This window comes from Loxodonta africana, chromosome 23 (assembly GCF_030014295.1).
Source record: "Loxodonta africana isolate mLoxAfr1 chromosome 23, mLoxAfr1.hap2, whole genome shotgun sequence".
NCBI classification, from domain to species: domain Eukaryota; kingdom Metazoa; phylum Chordata; class Mammalia; order Proboscidea; family Elephantidae; genus Loxodonta; species Loxodonta africana.
In genome coordinates this window covers 5,974,949-5,995,258 of record NC_087364.1, presented here as the reverse complement: position 1 = coordinate 5,995,258, position 20,310 = coordinate 5,974,949, and the positions used below count along the sequence as shown (strand labels likewise).

General features: G+C 39.7%; 1 protein-coding gene across 1 annotated transcript; it reads left to right on the top strand.

Annotated features, from left to right (window-relative positions):
• The first annotated feature begins 94 nt into the window (after positions 1 to 94).
• On the top strand, positions 95 to 18,683 carry ABHD13 (abhydrolase domain containing 13). The gene is made up of 2 exons (XM_003413976.4): positions 95 to 352; positions 11,780 to 18,683. Exon 2 carries the CDS (start codon positions 11,815 to 11,817, stop codon positions 12,826 to 12,828), a length of 1,014 nt encoding a protein of 337 aa, XP_003414024.1. The 5' UTR covers positions 95 to 352; positions 11,780 to 11,814; the 3' UTR covers positions 12,829 to 18,683.
• Positions 18,684 to 20,310: the final 1,627 nt, after the last annotated feature.

The window sequence follows — 20,310 nt, the reverse complement described above, 5'->3', positions numbered from 1 at the left end:
GCGGTGTCTTGTCCCTCCGAGCCACCGTCGCGCAGCGGCCCGGACACGCCCCTCGGCCGCGGCTTCTGCGCATGCCCGGGAGGGCAGGCTGGCTTCCACTGCGGGCGGGGAGACGGAGATCCGGTTATGAGGGAGCCGGCGGTGGCGTTTGCCCGAGACACCTGCCCGCGGGCCGGAAGTGGAGGAGCCGAGAGCGGCGGCGCCGGAGCTCCGGAGTAGACGGTGGCGACGGCGGCAGCCCCTCTGCGGGAGAAGGAGGATGAAGAGCGACCGAAGAGGCGCGGGTGGACACTGCTGCGTGGTTCCCGGGTTCGTGCTCGTAGCCGACTGCGCAGCGTACGAGCAAGTCTAAGTAAGTGGGAGTCCCCGGGACGCCGGAGCCCGCGGGGCCGGGCCGGCCGAGGTCTGCGTCCTCACGGGTGTGCGGGGCGGGCGTTCTCCCAGGTGTGCCGGGCGGGCGTCCTCCCAGGTGTGCCGGAGGTACTCCCAGGTGTGCCGGGGTCCTCCCAGGTGTGCCAGGTGTGCGTTCTACCGGGCGCGCCGGGTGGGCGTCCTCCCAGGTGTGCCGGAGGTCCTCCCACGTGTGCCAGAGGTCCTTCCCGGTGTGCCGGGCCGGCGTCCTCCCAGGTGTGCCGGGCGGGCGATCTTCTATGTGTGCCGGAGGTCCTCCCAGGTGTGCCGGGCGGGCGTCCTCCCGGGTGCGCCGGGGTCCTCCCAGGTGTGGCTGGGGTCCTCTCAGGTGTGCCAGGTGGGCGTTCTCCCGGGCGCGCCGGGTGGGCGTTCTCCCAGGTGTGCCGGGGTTCTTCCGGGTGTGCCAGGTGGGCGTCCTCCCGGGTGTGCCAAGGGTCCTCCTGGGTGTGCCGGGCGTTCTCCCAGGTGTGCCTGGGGTCCTCTCAGGTGTGCCAGGTGGGCGTTCTCCCAGGTGCGCCGGGCGGGCGTTCTCCCGGTTGTGCCGAGGGTCCTCCCGGGTGTGCCGGGCGTCCTCCCAGGTGTGCCGGGCGGGCGTCCTCCCAGGTGTTCCAGGCATCCTCACAGGTGTGTCGGGCGGGCGTTCTCCCAGGTGTTCCGGGCATTCTCCCAGGTGTGCCGGGCGGGCGTCCTCCAGGTGTTTCGGGCATCCTCACAGGTGTGCCGGGCGGACGTCCTCCCAGGTGTTCCGGGCATCCTCACAGGTGTGCCGGCCGCACCTGCGCAGCCGGCCGCCTCTCTCCCGCCCCAGAGAGCGGCGCAGTTTTCCCAGAGCGGCAGGGCGACGGGATCCCAAATAGAGGAAGTCAACACACACTGCGCCTTCAGTGTGGAAAGGAGTTCAGTGTCTTGGTGCTTTGGGCGCGACCGTAGAAGCCTGACCAGAACCCTGGCTCCCGGTGCCCCACGTCTTCCAGGGCAGCTGCCTGTGTCACTCCAGAAAGTGTTAGTTCTGTAACCTCGCAGGCAGGAAAAAAAAGAAATAAATAAACACGTATTTGGAAAGTAAGATGTGCTTATTACCTGCTCATGGGTCCTCTGTTGTCATTTTGTAGTCGGAACCTAGAGCAAATTTTAGCATTATATGTCAGGTGCACTTCCAGCGATGTATACAAAACCAGTACTCAGATATCACCCCTTTCCATCCCGATCCCCCTCCCCACACATGCACACAAAAAGCAAAATAGGAAATATCAGCTACTGGGTTTGACGATAGACTAGTTGTGACCTGTTCCTGTAAGTCATAGGTTTAGACCTACTGATATCATGGTAGGAAGTTTGATGTTTTTCTTTTTGAGGAATAGATACCCATACAACAAAGTTGCTTGTAGATACTTTTGTCAAAGTTCATCTTATGCAAAATGCATTACTAGTATTATTGCCTGAAGTGTCATGATCAAAACTAAGTTTTTTATTTCACAGACCTGTCTTAATGTGTGTCTTCTGTGTAATAGTAACCAAATGGAAAAAAACCAAAACCAAACCCGCTGCCGTCAAGTCGATTCCGACTCATAGCCACCGTATTGGACAGAGTAGAACTGCCCCGTAGAGTTTCCAAGGAGCGCCTGGTGGATCTGAACTGCCGACCTTTTGGCTAGCAGCCGTAGCTCTTAACTACTATGCTACCAGGGTTTCCACCAAATGGAACGGCGCGTGTATATTGGCCTTAAGGTTTGATGTTTCAGTCTCTCTGATCCTCCCTTGGTTTCATTTGGCAGGGATGTCATACTTACTTGGGTGCATGTTAATCACCCACTTTTGCTAAATATTAAATTTTCTCCTACTCAGTATGAATTCATGACTGTCTGTCTAGCCTTATGTCATAATTTTCCCTCCTGAGACATGAACTGCACAATTCAGTTATCATTAATAGAGGCCTGCTGTGTGCAAAAAAAAAAAAAAAACTAGTGCCGTGTGCAAGGCACTGCTATATACCAGAAACGCAGAGTTGAATAGGTTGAAGCCACCGCCACCAAGAACTTGTAGTTTAGGTAGGGGAGATAGGCATGTAAGTAGATAAGTTACAGTATACTGAGGGCCACCACGCAAGTTTTTACAAGGTACAGAATAAGGAATGATTGACAGTAGGAGTCACGAAGACTTCCTGGAGAAGCCGTCACCTGAGCTGGGTTTTGAAGGGAAAATAAGGCACTGACCTCATTATTTCCCATGTCCAAATAGTCAAGGTAGCCTCCAGTGAGTCTTGTTGGTTATTTCAGCCAAGCCTAACAGAACTGGTTGTACTTCCTTTCGCTTGCTCTGCTCTAGAAGGTAATAAAGCACGTTAAATTCTGCCTCGTGGAAGTAGCTGCATTTATCAGCACATTATTGGTTGGTCTCTGTATTACATTTGATTTCAGCAGTTTTTCAATTACGCTTTCCATCTTCCTTTTACATATGAGAAAATACGTATCTAGAGAGGCAAAGCAAGTTGGCAAAAACTACCTAGCTCTTAACTGACCTAACCAGAAAACACCGCCCCGTTTTATACTCCATGGAACGGCCTCCCCACTGATAGTTGATTTGGAATGATGACAGCAAACCAGCTTATGAACATTTGTATATTCAGGTGACTGTTGGCACACTGTCTCCATTCTCAGGCACACCGCAGGCCTCTCTGCTGTCAGAATGGTAGGCTTTACTAACCAGGCTGTCCTGAGCCAACGACAGGACGTAGTGGTGGGCACAAGAAACGTTGGACCTAACATTTTTCTCTCCTTCCTGGTCACTTATCTCAGGAGAGTCTATTTCTCTGTTTTCATTGATTAAGAACTCATTTAATTATTACTCCCAGATTCTAAAGCGTTTCTAATTCTTGTTGCATTGCCTCAGGGAAAAAGCCTAAGGCTTAAATTCCCTTTTTAGAGTGGACCTAAAAAAAGCTCTAATTCTTTTAATTCTTCTAATTAAGTTTGTTGTTTCCTCAAATGACAGACTTCATTGAAGGTATCAGTGTGTTTTCTGCTGGTTTAACATAGCTCTTAGCTCCTACAGTTGTACCTTCTACTGGAATCCCTTACAGAGGTATGGTGTTTCCAGGAGGTGAAGTATACGCATTTATGAGCTAGCCTGGGACTCTCACTACTTCTGCAACTCATTCTGTAAGAAAATAAATCCCAAGTTTCATTCACCAATTTATAGATACAGTTTTAGAACATTACCCCTTCTCAAGTTGAAACCTTCCTGAATTTTATCATCAGCCTCAATTCTAACATTACCATTTACATGTTTAGTCTTGTGAATCCTTTTTTCTGCCCCTCTGTTTTCTTTCTTACAGATATTTATAATCTCAGAACAAATTCTGATTGGCTTCCATAGTGACATTAATCTGTTACCTTCCTTCTGTCAGCATTGACTATTTGCCATGTTATCTAATGTTTCAAGTGAGGGGGAAAGTATAAAAATGCAGCTGTGTTGCTGCCTACTGTAATCTGTTTGAGGTATTTGCTTAAGCAGGTTTAAATCCTAGTGTAAAATGCTCTTGGAACTGTCCCATGCCTCCATAGGCAGTTGCTGTTCATGTCTCCCATGGGACTATCAATACACATTTTCTTCTTTATTGATGACGTGCGGGTAAACCATCAGGGAAATGGATAATTCATTCTGTGGTGTCTCCAACACGCTGATAGGAACTATGTGTGTTTCCTTTTCAACGATGCATCTGGCGTGGTTTCTTCCCAGTGCTTAACAGAAGAAGATAAGATATTGATGGGAGAATGTTCAATCTGAGTTTTATACAACTTGAAATGTGATTGGAGAGAGAAGCATTTGGAAGCTGTGAACTCCCTCAGAGGAATTGACGAGCACCGTGGGGCACTCGTTCTCCTGTGATACCAGTGTTAATGATGTATGAACCTGCCTTCGCCTGTCCACAGCCTTCACGTGAACACAGACACCGTTACTCGTGCCTGTGTTTTAAAATGTATGAGCAGTTTTTATTTTTAAACAAGCTGTTCCTAAAATTATCAAATTAAGATACACTCAAGAACCTTTAGAAAATATACCTACTCCTCACTTACTATCTCTGTCCAACATTTCACATTTAAAACAATGGTGAAAAAGCTACCGTCTGACAATTTCATGCATTAACGACACACATCTGGCAGTAATGAACACGGAGGTGTGAGGTGAGAGTAACGCTGGCAGTGATGGCTAGGGTTATGTGTCAGCTTGGCTAGGCCATGATTTTCAGTGGTTTGGCAATTATGTAATGATGTAATCATTCTCCATTTTGTCATCTGATACGTGGACATCCTTCATTTTTGCATAATACTGGCTATTGCATAGCGACCTGGTCTTTGGAACCTAACCACATCAGTAAGTGAGGAGTGGGTGTGATAGCACATTTACGGCTTCAGACTTTTCTTTAAAATTGTATTTATGATTGTATGGCCTTTGGCCAAATTGTTTCTGGTTAATTCATATTTATTCACATGTAAGTAAAACAGCTTAAGTTTTCAAAGATCTTTTACTCTTGACAGAATCAGTAAATCAATATACAGTGTGCAATACAGTGTAAACTTTTGCACTTAAAAACAATGTGAATAATTCAAGCATTTAATTTTTTATGGGGGCACTTCCCACATTTATTGAAAAAGAATTTTATTTATAATCGAAGGAAGAGTAGATTTGTCTCATTATTGGGATTATTATTTGCTGGTTATTGGGGCAGTGATAATTAAAATGTATCCACTCCCGTAGTTTGAGTTTATTCTTATGTTCAGGTTATTCGTTATTTAATTTTTTGGATAAAATGTTGCTGAGTAAAGAACTGAGCCGCACAGGTTACCAACTTCAGTGGAAGACCAGTATTCTTCGGCAGAGGAAGGGGTTGAGGATGGTTGTTTTTCCAGACTTGGAGTTAATCTTGAATGCATTGTTTGCCATCATTTCCCTTACTTTTTACTAGAGTGAATAAACCCAGAGCTCCATTACCAAAGCAGAAAAACTGCAGAGCTCATAGAAACTCATGACAGTTGCCTGTATATTTATTTCCCTGCTTTTCCTCCTTCCGGTATATAATTACTCCTGAAACATACTGTGTCTGTTTTTCTGTGTAAAGATTGTTTGGCCAAAGGCATTTTCAACAATTTTAACTACGTACACCTTAAAAATGTACTGCCTTGATGGTAGTGGTCTGGTAAGGAAACTGAAAATGTATGAAGAATAAAATACTTAACAAATCTTAACTGAAATGCACATCACTACATATGTGCACACCTGAGACTTCTGGAGGTCTGTTTTTAATATGTGCTTACTTGCCTCTCTTACTAACTTTTCAATTACGTATAACAATTGTATAACCAGGACTGCCAACCTTCTACTTTACTAGTTAGGAAACACAATATTATTTATAATCTAGTATCTGTTTTCCAACTCTACCTTTTATTTTTCTGTATCACCTATAAAATGGAGTTTGTGAGACCTTAGGGATTATTCAGTTGACTGATTTCGTTCTACAAATGTGGTAACTCAGACCCAAAGTAAAGGCGTATGCAAGGATGCCCGTTCCTACTGGGTGTATATGAAAACTTGGCTGGTAATGGGAGGCTGTGCCAGGCAACACTAACTGGGCAGAAGTTTTACTCAGGAGCTCTGTCATTCCGCCCTCATCTTGTGGAAGGTACAGAGCCCTAGCCCAAGCTGAACTGTCACCTCTGCAATGCTGCTGTTTGTATTTGTGATTTCTTATGTGACAGTGGAAACCATGGTGACGTAGTGGTTAAGTGCTACGGCCGCTAACCAAAGGGTCGGCAGTTTGAATCCACCAGGCGCTCCTTGGAAACTCTGTGGGGCAGTTCTACTCTGTCCTATAGGGTCGCTATGAGTCGGAATCGACTTGACAGCGCTGGGTTTTGCTTTTTGTGTCACAGTGGCTAAGAGCTTGGCTGCTAACCAAAAGGTCAGCAGTTTGAATCCACCAGCCGTTCCTTGGAAACCCTGTGGGTTTCTGTCCTGGAAACCCTGGTAGCATAGTGGTTAAGTGCTGTGGCTTCTAACCAAAAGATCGGCAGTTCAAACCCACTAGGTGCTCCTTGGAAACTCTATGGGGCAGTTCTACTCTGTCCTATAGGGTCACTATGAGTTGGGATCAACTCAGTGGCAGTGGGTTTGGTTTTTTTTTAATAAGGTCGCTATGAGTTGGAATCGACATGAGTCCAGCGGGTTTGGTTTTTGTTTTTCTTTTTTCATGGCACAAGTGGTTGAGGACTTGGCTGCTAACCAAAAGGCCGGCAGTTCGAGTCAACTAGCCGCTCCTTGGAAACCTTATGAGGCAGTTCTGCTCTGTCGTGTAAGGTCACTATGAGTCGGAATGGACTCAGTGGCGACTGGCTATGGGAACCTGAAAAATGTTAGGTGTGTTTGTTAAAGGTGTTTTCCTTCCAGCATCTAGCAGGCTGTAATTGTATGTATTATAATGCACAAATAATTTAAGTAAACTTAGTACATGACTCTTACTTTGAAGGAAGCAAGTCTGTGGGAAGAAAGGCAATGAAGTGGTGTAGTTAGATGGTGTAGAACAGTGGCTCTCAAACTTTGTGGTCGCAAGACTCCTTCAGACTTCTCAACATCATGGAGGACCCCAGAGAGTTTTTGTGTATGTAGGTTATGTCTATAGATGTTTACCTTATTAGAAATTAAAACTGGGAAGTTTAAAAATATTTAATTAATTAAAAATAATACTAAACCCATTACATATTGACAGAAATGCAATACAGCTACTGTATTTAATGAAAAAAAGTAATGAAAAGTATGACATTAACATTTTCATAAGTATCTTTAATGTCTGCTTAGCAGAAGACAAGGGGATTATCCCATGTGTCTCTGCATTCACTCTTAGGATATGTTGTTCTAGGTATGTAAAGGAAATCAGACCTCACGCAAATTCGTAGTTGGAAAGGGAGGAGTAGTTTAATAATTTTTTCAAATGAGAATATTATCTGATACTACTCCAGCATTCAACAGGTGGTAGTTTCTTAAAGGTTAAATACGTTGTGGAATCTGATATCATTATCAAGGAACTTTCCTTCTCTGTTACATTAAAAACATTGGTTTATCTCGTCCTTTTAATGGATCTTTTGCCCGTGCCTAATCTTGTGCCGTCATTCATTGGTCACTTGGAAAATAATCGGTTTACCGAGTTTTGCAGACCTGTTCAAATGTTGACACATCCCACAGATTATTATGAAAATTCACATTCGTTAATAGAACCACCACCACGATATCATCAGAAAAGTCCCTTAATATGGGGAAGTCCTTCACCATGGCCGCTGCACTTCATTCATTTTGCAGAAAATGTCTGCCAAACACCAGAGTCTGAGTAACCACAGTTCATCATTTGTGCTTTTATGTAAAAATAGTGTCACATGAAAAAAATGGCTAGTTCAGCTCACAACTCAAATGTATTTCAGTACACAGAAGTGTTTTATGGGTACATCCCATTTTGTTACACAAAATATAAAAAAGATACATACTAGGTAGTGGAGACTTTTTTTTTTTTTTTAGTTTCGTTGTTAAGAATATACTCAGCAAAATATACACCAATTCAGTGAAGCATCACACTGTGGGAATCAAAATAAAAGTCAGCTTGCTTTGAAGAATATCAAATGGAAGTCAATTTTAAGAATATGTTATATTGCCTGGGCGGGGAGGGGGGGGCGGTGTGTGTACATGTGTGTCTTATTTTCAGTATGTCCTGGCGTACCGGTGGTTTAGAAAACTGCGAATTTAATCATTATTCCTACCCAGTGATGGGTTCAAACAAATACCAACTTTTCTGATGTTCAATGCTGAACATACATGCCTATCGTTCAGAATATACATAGATTTTTTTTTCTTTTAGAAATCTAATAATTCAGGTACATTACTGGATTATTCATTCAAAAAGCATTTGAGCTTTGAGTATGTGCAGAGTGCTCCAGTAAAGAGTACAGCCCAGAAAACCCTCTGGGGAAGCTCTGCTCTGTCACATGGGGTCGCTATGAGTTGAAATGGACGCCACGGCACCCAACAACATGCTTCCCACTAGGGACGCTGCAGTGAAAGGGAGAAACACACTTCCCGACCTTCTAGATTTGAATTCCGTATTGTGTGCTGAAATTAGAAACTGAGACTACTAGGGAAAAAAGATAACTTCTCAAAGTCTAAATAGTTACACATTTTAACCGTATAGATTTAATCTATACAAATGTTAATATAAGGTTGGAATTTCAAAGTATGCTTTATCCAGGTAGTAGGAGCTTTATACTTTATCTGGTGTTACAATAGTTCTTTATAAGAAGTTTATTTGTTTGATTTGAAAATTGAGTCAGGTAAACCCTGATTATCCAGCTATAGGAATTCTTTGCCATGTCCTTATCAAATTTCTAGGTTTTTTTTTTTTTGTCTTATAAGTGATTGGTAAATTTTTATATTAATTAGAGCTGAACACAATTAAGAAAGTAGTAGTACAATCAGGAATAAACCCAGTGCTGTCAAGTCGATCTCAACTCATAGCGACCCTATAGGACAGTAGAACTGCCCCGTAGAGTTTTCAAGGGGCGCCAATCAGGAATACAGATCACAAAAGCAAATAAAGAAGCGTATCTATGTTGTTAGATGCCACCGAGCGACCCTGTATACAACAGAACGAAACACTGCCCGGTCCTGCGGCACTCGCACAATTGTTATGCTTGAGCCCGTTTGTGCAGCCACTGTGTCATTCCATCTCATCAAGGGTCTTCCTCTTTTTGCTGACCCTGTACCTTTACCAAGCATGATATCCTTCTCCAGGGACGGGTCCCTCCTGAAAAATGTCCAAAGTATGTGAGATGAAGTCTCACCATCCTAGCTCCCAAGGAGCACTCTGGCTGTACTTCTTCCAAGACAGATTTGTTCGTTCTTCTGGCGGTCCGTGGTATATTCGATATTCTTCGCCAACACCATAATTCAAAGGCATCAGTTCTTAGGTCTTCTTATTCATTATCCAGCTTTCACATGCATATGAGGTGATGGAAAATATCATGACTTGGGCCAGGTGCACCTTAGTCCTTCTATATGGCATTTGTAAATCATTTTTTTAAAATTAACTTCACATGGTACAGATAACCAATCTTACAGGAAAATATTTTTTAATTCTCATCATACTGAAAAAGAACTTCAGACTGGAAATAAGTGATAGACCCAAGGTTATTTAATAAGTAAGTGATACAGATAAGATTTGCAGGGTAATGGGATTTTTGAGCGTTGTTTGTAATACATTGCCAAATAAATGAAATTTGAATTACTCATCTCCCTGATATCACTGTTTGTCATAAATGATTGGATTGACTATGACAAAACAGTAAAATTTTGATATTTTTTTCCTGAAAATAAATGGACTCTTATTTACCAAATACTGCAGCTCTCTGGTTATAAAATGTGTGTGTTTTTAGATAACCCACACCTAGTTAATCCTAATGATTATACAAAAACCATTTTATTTTGATGTGTAAAGTTAATACCAATGTGTTTTCAAAAATGCTTAATACGTCTTTGTAGTTCAAACCAAAAGAATTCAGGTATCACTTGTATTTTTTTAAAAATTAAGTAAACGGGAGCTGAGACCCAGTATGTTGTTGGGAATATAAATTAGCCCTATCTTTTAATGCAAAGCTGTTGACAAATAAACACGGCAGACCAGAGAAATCGCTTATTTATGTCAGGTTATCGACCTGAAGCAGTGTAGTATATAATAGACTTACTATTTGCATCCTATAATATAACATTTTTTTTTTTTGTAGTCTACATTTTAGCCAGATTTACACCTACAGGGTTTAGGCATTAGCTATCCAGGTTTTCCAACTTTGGTTTGCGTTTTACCTTACATACATGCCTTTCTTTAGATTGCGTATCGTACTCATTGTAATAAAACTTGCTACAACTGGGTGGCAGTGTTGATTTCTAAGAAACGTCATAAAAAATGCTATACTGTTGGTTTATGTTCAAAGAAAGTCATTTGAACAAGAATTTAAATACGAAAGTATCTTTGTATATAATAGAGAAAAACCAGATTTACTTAAGTCATTCAGCTCATCTTTATAACCAATCTAACTTGATTTTATAATGAATTTGTTGGTGTTTAAATCCGATTTATATATGTTATGTGTCACATTTATTAGTTTATGGCATATAGTAAAATTTTGAAAATCAGCCACTAACAATTATTAAACCATGTCTGCAGTTAAGAATAGCATTTCTTTATGGTGGTTTTATCAGTGAATAAAACAGAATATAGTTTGGTTTTTAACTTAGGCAAATAAGCAGGTAAACACTATGTTAAAAAAAGTTGTAACATATCTCCTTTTTGCCTTTTTAAGACAACACACAAACTTTTTGATTTGATTCATTTTTTAAAATAAAGAAAATTGACTGTGGATAGTTCCCCCCCCCCCGTTTTCTTTATATTAGTTGTATTTTTTAGTTATTTTGTTTTTTTTTAAGTTTTTCTTCAATTTTTTTATTTGTCTCTGGTTCTAAAATACAATAATTCTTTTTCCCACTTATTCTCCGCGTACTTACCCCCTTATTACATCGTAACAACCTGTGTTGACCCCACAGCATGAAACCTGTAAAAAGATTACATGAAAAGTGTTGTGTAGTTCATGACATTAGCAATCTGAAATTTCTTTTTAATCAGATGTGAGAGACATCATTACACTTTTTCTTAAAAGGATGCTAAAATCTGGCAGTTAATTTAAATTATTCTTTAAGTTTAGATGTGAAAACCTCCAGATGGAGGAGGGGACTTTCTTCCTCCTCCTTATCCCAGTGTAATTAGAAAATTTTTCCATAATATAAAAGGAAAAATAACTACATTATATTGCATTGCACTTGATAGGTTAGAATCTGTTATCTACTTTTTTAAGAACAAAATTTGGCCTGAATATACATACTTTAGCAGTAGTGCACTATCAGCTTTGGAATCATGCTTGTTTCCCCCCGGTTCTGCTACCTGCAGACCTGGGACCTTGGCCGATTCACTTATGCCCTTAAATATTAAAAAACTAGGAAATTACCGACTTAATTTTTCTGTCAAATCAGTAAGATCATGTGCAGGAAAGTACCTGGCAGCGAGTAAGCACTCTATAAAAAGAAGAATCTGGCAATGGAGGATACAGGAGAAAGGATACCTTTGTGGACAGAAAGGGGAAGGAGGATTATAGCAACTATATTGTACATAGATTGATGTTGGCTTCTAGGAATTCCCTGTTACCGTCGTTTATTATATCATGGATCTTTTAAACTAGTAGACAAATGTTGAGTCACTGATAACGTCTCTTTCTCTCTTTAGGACACTTATGGAATAATAGTTCACGGAGAGCTACAATGGAAAAGCCATGGATGCTGTGGAACTTTCTGGAAAGATGGCTCATAGCCTTAGCCTCATGGTCTTGGGCTCTCTGCCGTATTTCTCTTTTACCTTTAATAGTGACTTTTCATCTGTATGGAGGCATTATCTTACTTTTGTTAATATTTATATCAATAGCAGGTATTCTATATAAATTTCAAGATGTATTGCTTTATTTTCCAGAACAGCCGTCATCCTCACGCCTTTATGTTCCCATGCCCACTGGTATTCCACATGAAAACATTTTCATCAGAACCAAAGATGGAGTCTGTCTAAATCTTATTTTGATAAGGTACACTGGAGACAATTCACCCTATTCCCCAACTATAATTTATTTTCATGGCAATGCAGGCAACATAGGCCACAGGTTACCAAATGCATTGCTTATGTTGGTTAACCTCAAAGTTAACCTTTTGCTTGTTGATTATCGAGGGTACGGAAAAAGTGAAGGAGAACCGAGTGAAGAAGGACTCTACCTGGATTCTGAAGCCGTGCTAGACTATATGATGACTAGACCTGACCTCGATAAAACAAAAATTTTTCTCTTTGGTCGCTCCTTGGGAGGAGCGGTGGCTATTCATTTGGCTTCTGAGAATTCACACAGGATATCAGCCATTATGGTGGAGAACACGTTTTTAAGCATACCACATATGGCCAGCACTTTATTTTCATTCTTTCCAATGCGTTACCTTCCTTTGTGGTGCTATAAAAATAAGTTTTTGTCCTATAGAAAAATCTCTCAGTGCAGAATGCCTTCTCTCTTCATCTCTGGTCTCTCTGACCAATTAATTCCACCAGTAATGATGAAGCAACTTTATGAGCTTTCCCCATCTCGGACTAAGAGATTGGCCATCTTTCCAGATGGAACTCACAACGACACGTGGCAGTGCCAAGGCTATTTCACCGCACTTGAACAGTTCATCAAAGAAGTAATAAAGAGTCATTCTCCAGAAGAAATGGCAAAAACTTCATCTAATGTAACAATTATATAATGTATCCTTTTTTTTTTGATTAATGCACTGTATTTTAATTTGTGCAGAATGAAAAGAATGTTCCTTTCTAGAAGTGTGTTATATCTGTACTTGTCTAAAGAGTGATATTAAACTTTGAAAGGACTTCAGTACTGCTTTATGATGATCCAAACAGTTTTTTACATTTGAAGAACCATAATTCTTGGGATTATTTCATACATTTTCATCAGAATTTTCAATGCGGTTATGTATCCATGTCTTTAGTTTAATACGCTGATACAGACTACTCAGAAGTTTCTTGTTGCTAAAAAAGGTGTGAGCTGTGCTACGCTTAGACTCGTGACTGGGAGTGGAAGAAGGTAGATAAGAAGCTCTGGGTATTATCGCTTAGGTGAATGTTGGGACAATCATGGAGAGCAAACTTAGTTCTGTAATTGCATTTTTCACATTAAAACTTAATATGAAATGCATGATGGTATTTTCCTTGAATTATGCAATGCAACATTTTTAATGTAAATAGCACTGGTCATATACTGGTGTATATGGTTACCTGGCTTATGTCTATTTTTATGTAAACAGTTTTGTTTTTGGCAAGAAGTGAGATTGAGGCCTGTGTGCAGGCTGCCATTGAATTTTGCTCTGGTGAATGCTGACACCCGGCTTTTTGTTACAAATAAATGGGACCCAATTTTCCAGTATAAATGTACCGTGTTTTTGTTAGGTACAATCTGGACCATGGCATGTGAAAAATAGAAATTTAGAATTTTAGTGCAGCTTTGATGTGCATATTTGAACTTTTTAACATTTGTAATTTTGGTGGCAACGAGAATTTTAGCTTATGTCAATTTTGTAAGTCTATAGCTGAACCAGTAGTAGCAGCCATAGTGAGGATTAGAACTCGTTTAATATTTAAATTAGGAATTCTTATGATTACATGACTGTACATACTATTTTACAAAAATTCCCACATTTGATTTTTAAGTCCCAATACCTAGGTATATGTAACCCATCAAAGCCAAGATATTTATCGGGGTTAGTGAAAATAAAAGTTAAAATAACAAAAACAAAACACAAAAACAGTTTTTTGGTTTAATGTCTTATTTGCTGTGAAATAGAAGAACTCTTGGACCAAAAAGACGGATTGTCTGTAAGAAGTCTTATTTTCTTACATGTAGGAATGTAGAAATGAAGGTAACTTAGAGATTTCTAACACAGAACCTGTTACCACATTTAACTGTTAAATGGCTGTAATTGGTAAACAGCATTTCAATATATAGAAGAATAAGAAAAACCTTACTTAGAAAAAAAAAATTAGCCCCTTAAAAGTTGCAGGATTTACCTTAATAAAAATAAAAGCTGTGAGGCATAATTGTGCTATGTTGTGTCAAGTGATCCTCAAAAATTACATGGAACTGAGCTCTGTACGTTGTGACGTATGCTTTATAGTATATTCTGAATATTTTAGCTATATTTATTGGCTTTTTGCAAGTAGCTAGAGCAGAAAAATAATGAGTCAATAATCTTGACCTTAATTTAAAGCTCTTTCCAAGGAGATAGGGCTGGAAATACTTTTGCCAGATGACATTCTTACTATTCATTTCATGTCAGTATTTAGAAAAAAAAAAGTATAATTTCTAAAGAATATTGTTTTTCTATAAATGATTAATTGTAAAAAGTCTTGCTTTTTTAAGAAAGAGTAACATAGAAGGTGTATTTTGTATGTATAAATTCTCCAAAATTAAAGGCTACTTTTCATCTTGTCAAATCATTGTTACATAGAATGACTATCTTAAATAATAACATATTAAAGAATAATAATACAACACAATGTAGTATATTTAGAAATGAGTTTATCTAGCACACCTTATATCTGTAACATTCTTTGAAGTTTACAAGGTTCCACCTTATCTTTTCCTGTGATCATTTAGTCTACTGCTCAGTGGAAGAATTCAGCAACGTTATTTGTTAATACTATGCTGATGATGCGTAGATCCTTCATCAGCGTTTTGTTTCTACGCTCTTTTGTTTTCTGGGATATGCCAGGTTTAGAAACCATCTTTTTTCCTTTTTCCGCTGGGAGTGAAGTTGTAGAGTTGTTGTGTACGTCCCCGACCTTCAGTCTCACTGAACGGTTAAAGAGCCTTTCTGCAGCAGAGGGAGAAGGCTCTGTCTCCAGTTGTGTTACATCTTTCTGTAGTAGCGTCTGCTTGAGACTCTTTCCATGGATGAAAAGGGGAAGGAAAAGAACCTTCTTACCAGAGGTCCGTGAAGCCCATGGTATCCTTCTTTCAAAGAATTTCTAGTTTCATGACCGAGGCAATTGGTCAAAACCTGAATCCTTCATGAGTCGCTACTTGGTTTGGACCCATCTCTTAGTGATGATGGGAGTGTGGTCATCTCGTGAATTAATTTCTGGCCTGTTCATGCAATAACAGCTGTAGGAGTTTATATATGAATTTTATGTCACTAAACTTCTGTAATGGATTCCTGGTGGCGCAGTGGTTAGTAGCTACCAAAAGGTCAGCAGTTCGAATCCACCAGCTGCTCCTTGGAAACACTGTGGGGCAGTTCTACTCTGTCCTATAGGGTTGCTATGAGTTGGAAGTGACTCAACGGCAATGGGTTTGGTTTGGTTTTTTTGGTTTTACACATTTTTTGGTTTTAAGCTTCTGTAAATTTGGCAAAGAAAGACCTAAGTGCAGCAAGATGCAATTCATTTAGAATGAAATCCAAAATCCATTTTTTAAAGGGGATTGTTGAAAACTTGTGATTTCCCATAAAAAGCATATTGAAAAGATACGGGAAGAAATAACCTGTGACAGGCAAAGGGTAATCATTAGGACTGAAACAACCTAGAAAAGAAAATGTGAGGTGGTTCTTAAATTTAGGTGGAGGAAATGATGAGATGGGTACGAAGGAAACTTAACAGTGCAAAACATTTGTAAAGCACTTCTAGCGGAGTGGCTGGGATATTTCAGTGCAACGATCCCATTTTGCAAATACTTTTACTGTAAAATTGGTATTTGTCATTAAAATGATATTCTAAATCTTGTTAGGAATCCCTGGGTGGTACAGACAGCTCAGTGCTCTACTACTAGGTAAAACGTTGGCCGTCGGAACTCAGCCAGAGGTACCTCAGAAGACCAGCCTGGTGATGTGCTTCCCAGAGGTCACAGCTCTGAAAACCCTGTGAAGCGGTTCCACTGTGAACACGTGGGATCTCCATGAGTCGCAACCAGCTTGATGGCAACTAACAACAACTTTGGTACAGGACGGCTCAGACCAATTTTATCTTGATAAGCTATAGACACTCGAAAATTACACACGTCCCAGCTTCAGTAATCTTTTACTGGAGTAATTACACTGTATTATTTCTTGTTGAGAATTTGTGCCATCTGATGCTTATGTGGACATTTCTTACGTTTGTAAAATTTTGTTCGAGGTGAAATCAAAGAATAAAGGCCATATTCAATTTTATACAAATTACCTTGCAAACTCTGACAGCTTGAGTATAATTTATATTCTTGAGCCACCTCCATCCTTGTGGTCAGGGGTTTAAACTTCGAAGGATGTAATGCAAGTCACTTTGTCATTTAGGCCATGATTGACATACGTGGACATCCTCCACTGATCCCTCTTCCTTTTTCGTATTATGTTCGACAATTATTTAAAAAAACAAAAATGGAAAAATTAGTCATAAATGATGCTTTCAGAGTTATCTGCTTGAAGCTAGGTATTTCCATATCACTCAGGTAAAGTTGAAACGACAGAGCACAGACATCTATTTTTTAAATCAATGGAGTAAAATATATGAAGCACTTGTGTTTATTCATATTACCTTATATATGCACATCAGTGTTTTAGCTAAATCAGAAATAATGTGTGGTGAAGTAGATGCCAACAGTCATCCTAAGTAGTAGTGAACACATTTTTGCCAAATGGCACAAATATACCTCCATTTATATTTTGTATCTTAAAAATGTAGATTTAAAAATAGGACTATGTATAAGAGACTTTTTTTTTTTTTTTTTTACAAAAGTGCCATATATACATACATAACAGGGATGAGTGTGTGTTGTTTAACATAATTTATAAAAATTTCTGTCAGTACAGCATATACTGAAAATTCAAGTTGTTTTCAACATATTCAAATACGTTCGGGGTAAAATAATTCAATTTCAATAAATCATATTTTTGTTATTTGCCATATTTTGTTTGAAGCAGTAATTTTATAACTCAAATGTTATATAGTAAATTATGTGCTAACCATGGCAAGCATTTATGTTTTTTTCTTTTTTACAATTTCTTTTAAAATATATTTTTCTGTACTGACATATGCAATAAATTGATACATTAAAACTTTGAATAATGTCTTAAGATAGTTTGTATTTAGTCTCTTTTCCTTATTCTCTGTTAAATTGTATGGAAGGCATGTCAGTTTCTTTAATGGTTAAATAAAGTCCTGAATTTGTAGTGAAATTAGTAAATGTTTACTCTAGTAAAGGTGTGGATAAAAAGTAGAAACCTGGGTTTATATTCCCTTCCCCCAAGAATATTGTTCTCTTACATACATTAAATTCAGCTATTATTAAAAATACAATTTTTGTATATGAACTGCTGGTAGATGACTTGGCCCCAAAACATATGGTTAGTTAAATGAATCTAGATATGAAAAGAATTTAACTCTTCGTGGTCATGTTACCTCCACATTTCATAAAATGCCTTCTTAAGAAAATCTCAGTTACATTTTTCTGCCACTGGTGTTTACATCAGGGTTATTGTAAAGTTAAATAACAGCCCGATAACCCTCAACCTTCAGGAGCTATAAACCTAACTTCCCCTGTCGAGAAACTTGCCATGCTTGAGTAGTGTCAGAACCAGTTGGCTGGTAGGAAGTATATGACAAACCTTAAATGGTCCACTGGGTGTGGAGATGAATATTCACTTATCAGGGAACATCTATTCATGGGTAGATCTGGTGGGAAATGGGGTCTCGCAAACACTTCCCTGGATAATGGCCAACCTGATTCTCAAGAAGCAGTTTTTACATCACCATTTCTTTCAAAAGAATTTTTCCACATTGCCGTTTCACTTCCCACCTCTTCCTTTACATTCTGTTGTGTCCTAAAGATCATGAGCAGCTGGATCTGGTTGGAGAACATTGTCCTAACTTATTGGGGGTGGGGGGAGCAGGAGGGAGAAGACATTACAAGTATAAGGCCTAGATATTGCACGTGTAATTTCACCGAAACCTCCCAACAAACCTGAGTAATAGTAATGCCATTTTATAGGTAAAGAAACAGTCTCAGAGTGGTTCAGTATCTGGCTCAATATTTCAGAGAATGGAGCAGGGATTTGAATTCAGTCCTCCGATCCTGAATCCATGACAACTTAATTCATGTTGGAATACATTTGAAAGGTTAAAATGGAATTACAAGTAAACAAAGGGGATCACTCCTGAAGAGCTGGCTATGAACTGGGATACCTAGTTAGACAAATCAGATGGTGGTGTTAGGTGCCATGGAGTTGGTTCCCACTTACAGCGACCCTATGCACAACAGAATGAAATACTACCTGGCCCTGCGCTATTCACTGTTACGCTTAAACCTATTGTTGCAGCCACTGTGTCAATCCATCTCCTTGAGGGTCTTCTTTTTCGATGACCTTCTACCAAGCCTGGCGTCTTTCTCCAGGGGCCAGTCTCTCCTGATAAAATGTCCAAAGTATGTGAGACATTGTCTCACATCCCCTGGTTCTGTTCAAATAACTGCTTCTTGATGTATGCACAGGTTCCTCATGAGCACAATTCAGTGTCTGGAATTCCCATTCTTTGGAATGTTATCCATAATTTGTTATGATCCACACAGTCAAATGCCTTTGCATACTCAATAAAACACAGATAAACATCTTTCTGGTATTCTCTGTGTTCAGCCAGGATCCATCTGACATGAGCAATGATACCCCTGGTTCTATGTCCTCTTCTGAATCTGGGTTGAATTCCTGGCAGTTACCTGTCAATATGCTGCTGCAGTCACTTTTGAATGATCTTCAGCAAAATTTTACTTGTGTGTGATACTAATGAAATTGTACAATAATTTTCGCATTTGGTTGGATCACCTTTCTTGGGAATAAGCGTAAATATGGATCTCTTCCAGCCTGTTGACCTGGTAGCTGTCTTCCAAATTTCTTGGCATAGATGAGTGAGTGCTTCCAGCGCTCGACTCTTTGTTGAAATATCTCAATTGGTATTCTGTTGATTCCTGGATAGTTGGTTTTCGCCAACCCCTTCAGTGCAGCTGCACTTCTTTCTTCATTACCGTTGGTTCCCGATCATATGCTACGTCCTGAAATGGTTGAATGGCGACCAGTTCTTTTTGGTACAGGGACTCTGTGTGTTCCTTCCATCTTCTTTTGATGCTTCCTGTGTTGTTTAATATATATTCCCCATAGAACCCTTCAATATTGCAACTTGAGGTTTGAATTTTTCTACAGTTCTTTCAGCTTGAGAAATGCTGAGCATTTTATCTTCCCTTTAGGTTTTCTATATCCACGTCTTTGCACATGTTATTTTAATACTTTGTCTTCTCGACCCACCCTTTGAAATCTTCTGTTCAGCTCTTTTACTTCATTTCTTCCTTTTGCTTTAGCTGTTCGACATTCAAGAGCAAGTTTCAGAGTCTCTTCTGACATCCATTTTGGTCTTTTCTTTCTATCCTGTCCTGACCTCTTGCTTTCTTCACGTATTATGTATGCCTTTGATGTCATTCCACAGCTAATCTGGTCTTCGGTCATTAGTGTTCAACGCGTCAAATCTATTCTTAAGATTAGGACTGTTACGCAATAAATTACATTTTCTTCCAAGTAGTTACATGTGAGTGCCTGCAAGAAAATCTAGAAATTAAGATTCACATAAGACTTCTTAACCTCCTTTCTCAGCCTCTTATAGATAACCAAGGTTCAAAAAATCTGGGAGTCATCTTCCTCCTAAAGCAATTCCTGATACTGTTGAAACTGATCTTGCTATTTCTTTCCAATAAAATTTGCTTTCTCAGCATTTCCACTGCCATCGTACTTGTCCCTGAAAGTATTTTATAATATCTAATCTTTGCCGAGTGCTTATAATGTACTTTTTTTTAATAATGTACCAGTATGGTTCTGACTCTTGTATGTTATTTATTTTTGATAACTGAATAGTATACAAACTAGATCCTAACTTCACTGATCTACCCCTCAAATATCACCTTCATTCTAACTTTACAGAAAAATTGTGATGTCTTTCCCTACCAAAGGGTGTTCAGTGACTGAATTTCTCATTAGATCAAAGCCAGACTTCTCAGTATAGGGTCCGTTACAAACGAAACTTAACCTAGCTGTAAAAGGTACTTGTTCTTTTCTTCCTTGAACCAAGCTAACTTCTCTGCATTTAATCAATGTCCTATGTTTTAAAATAACCCCTGGGTATAATGTCACACGCTCTCTACCTCAGACTCCACCCAATACGTA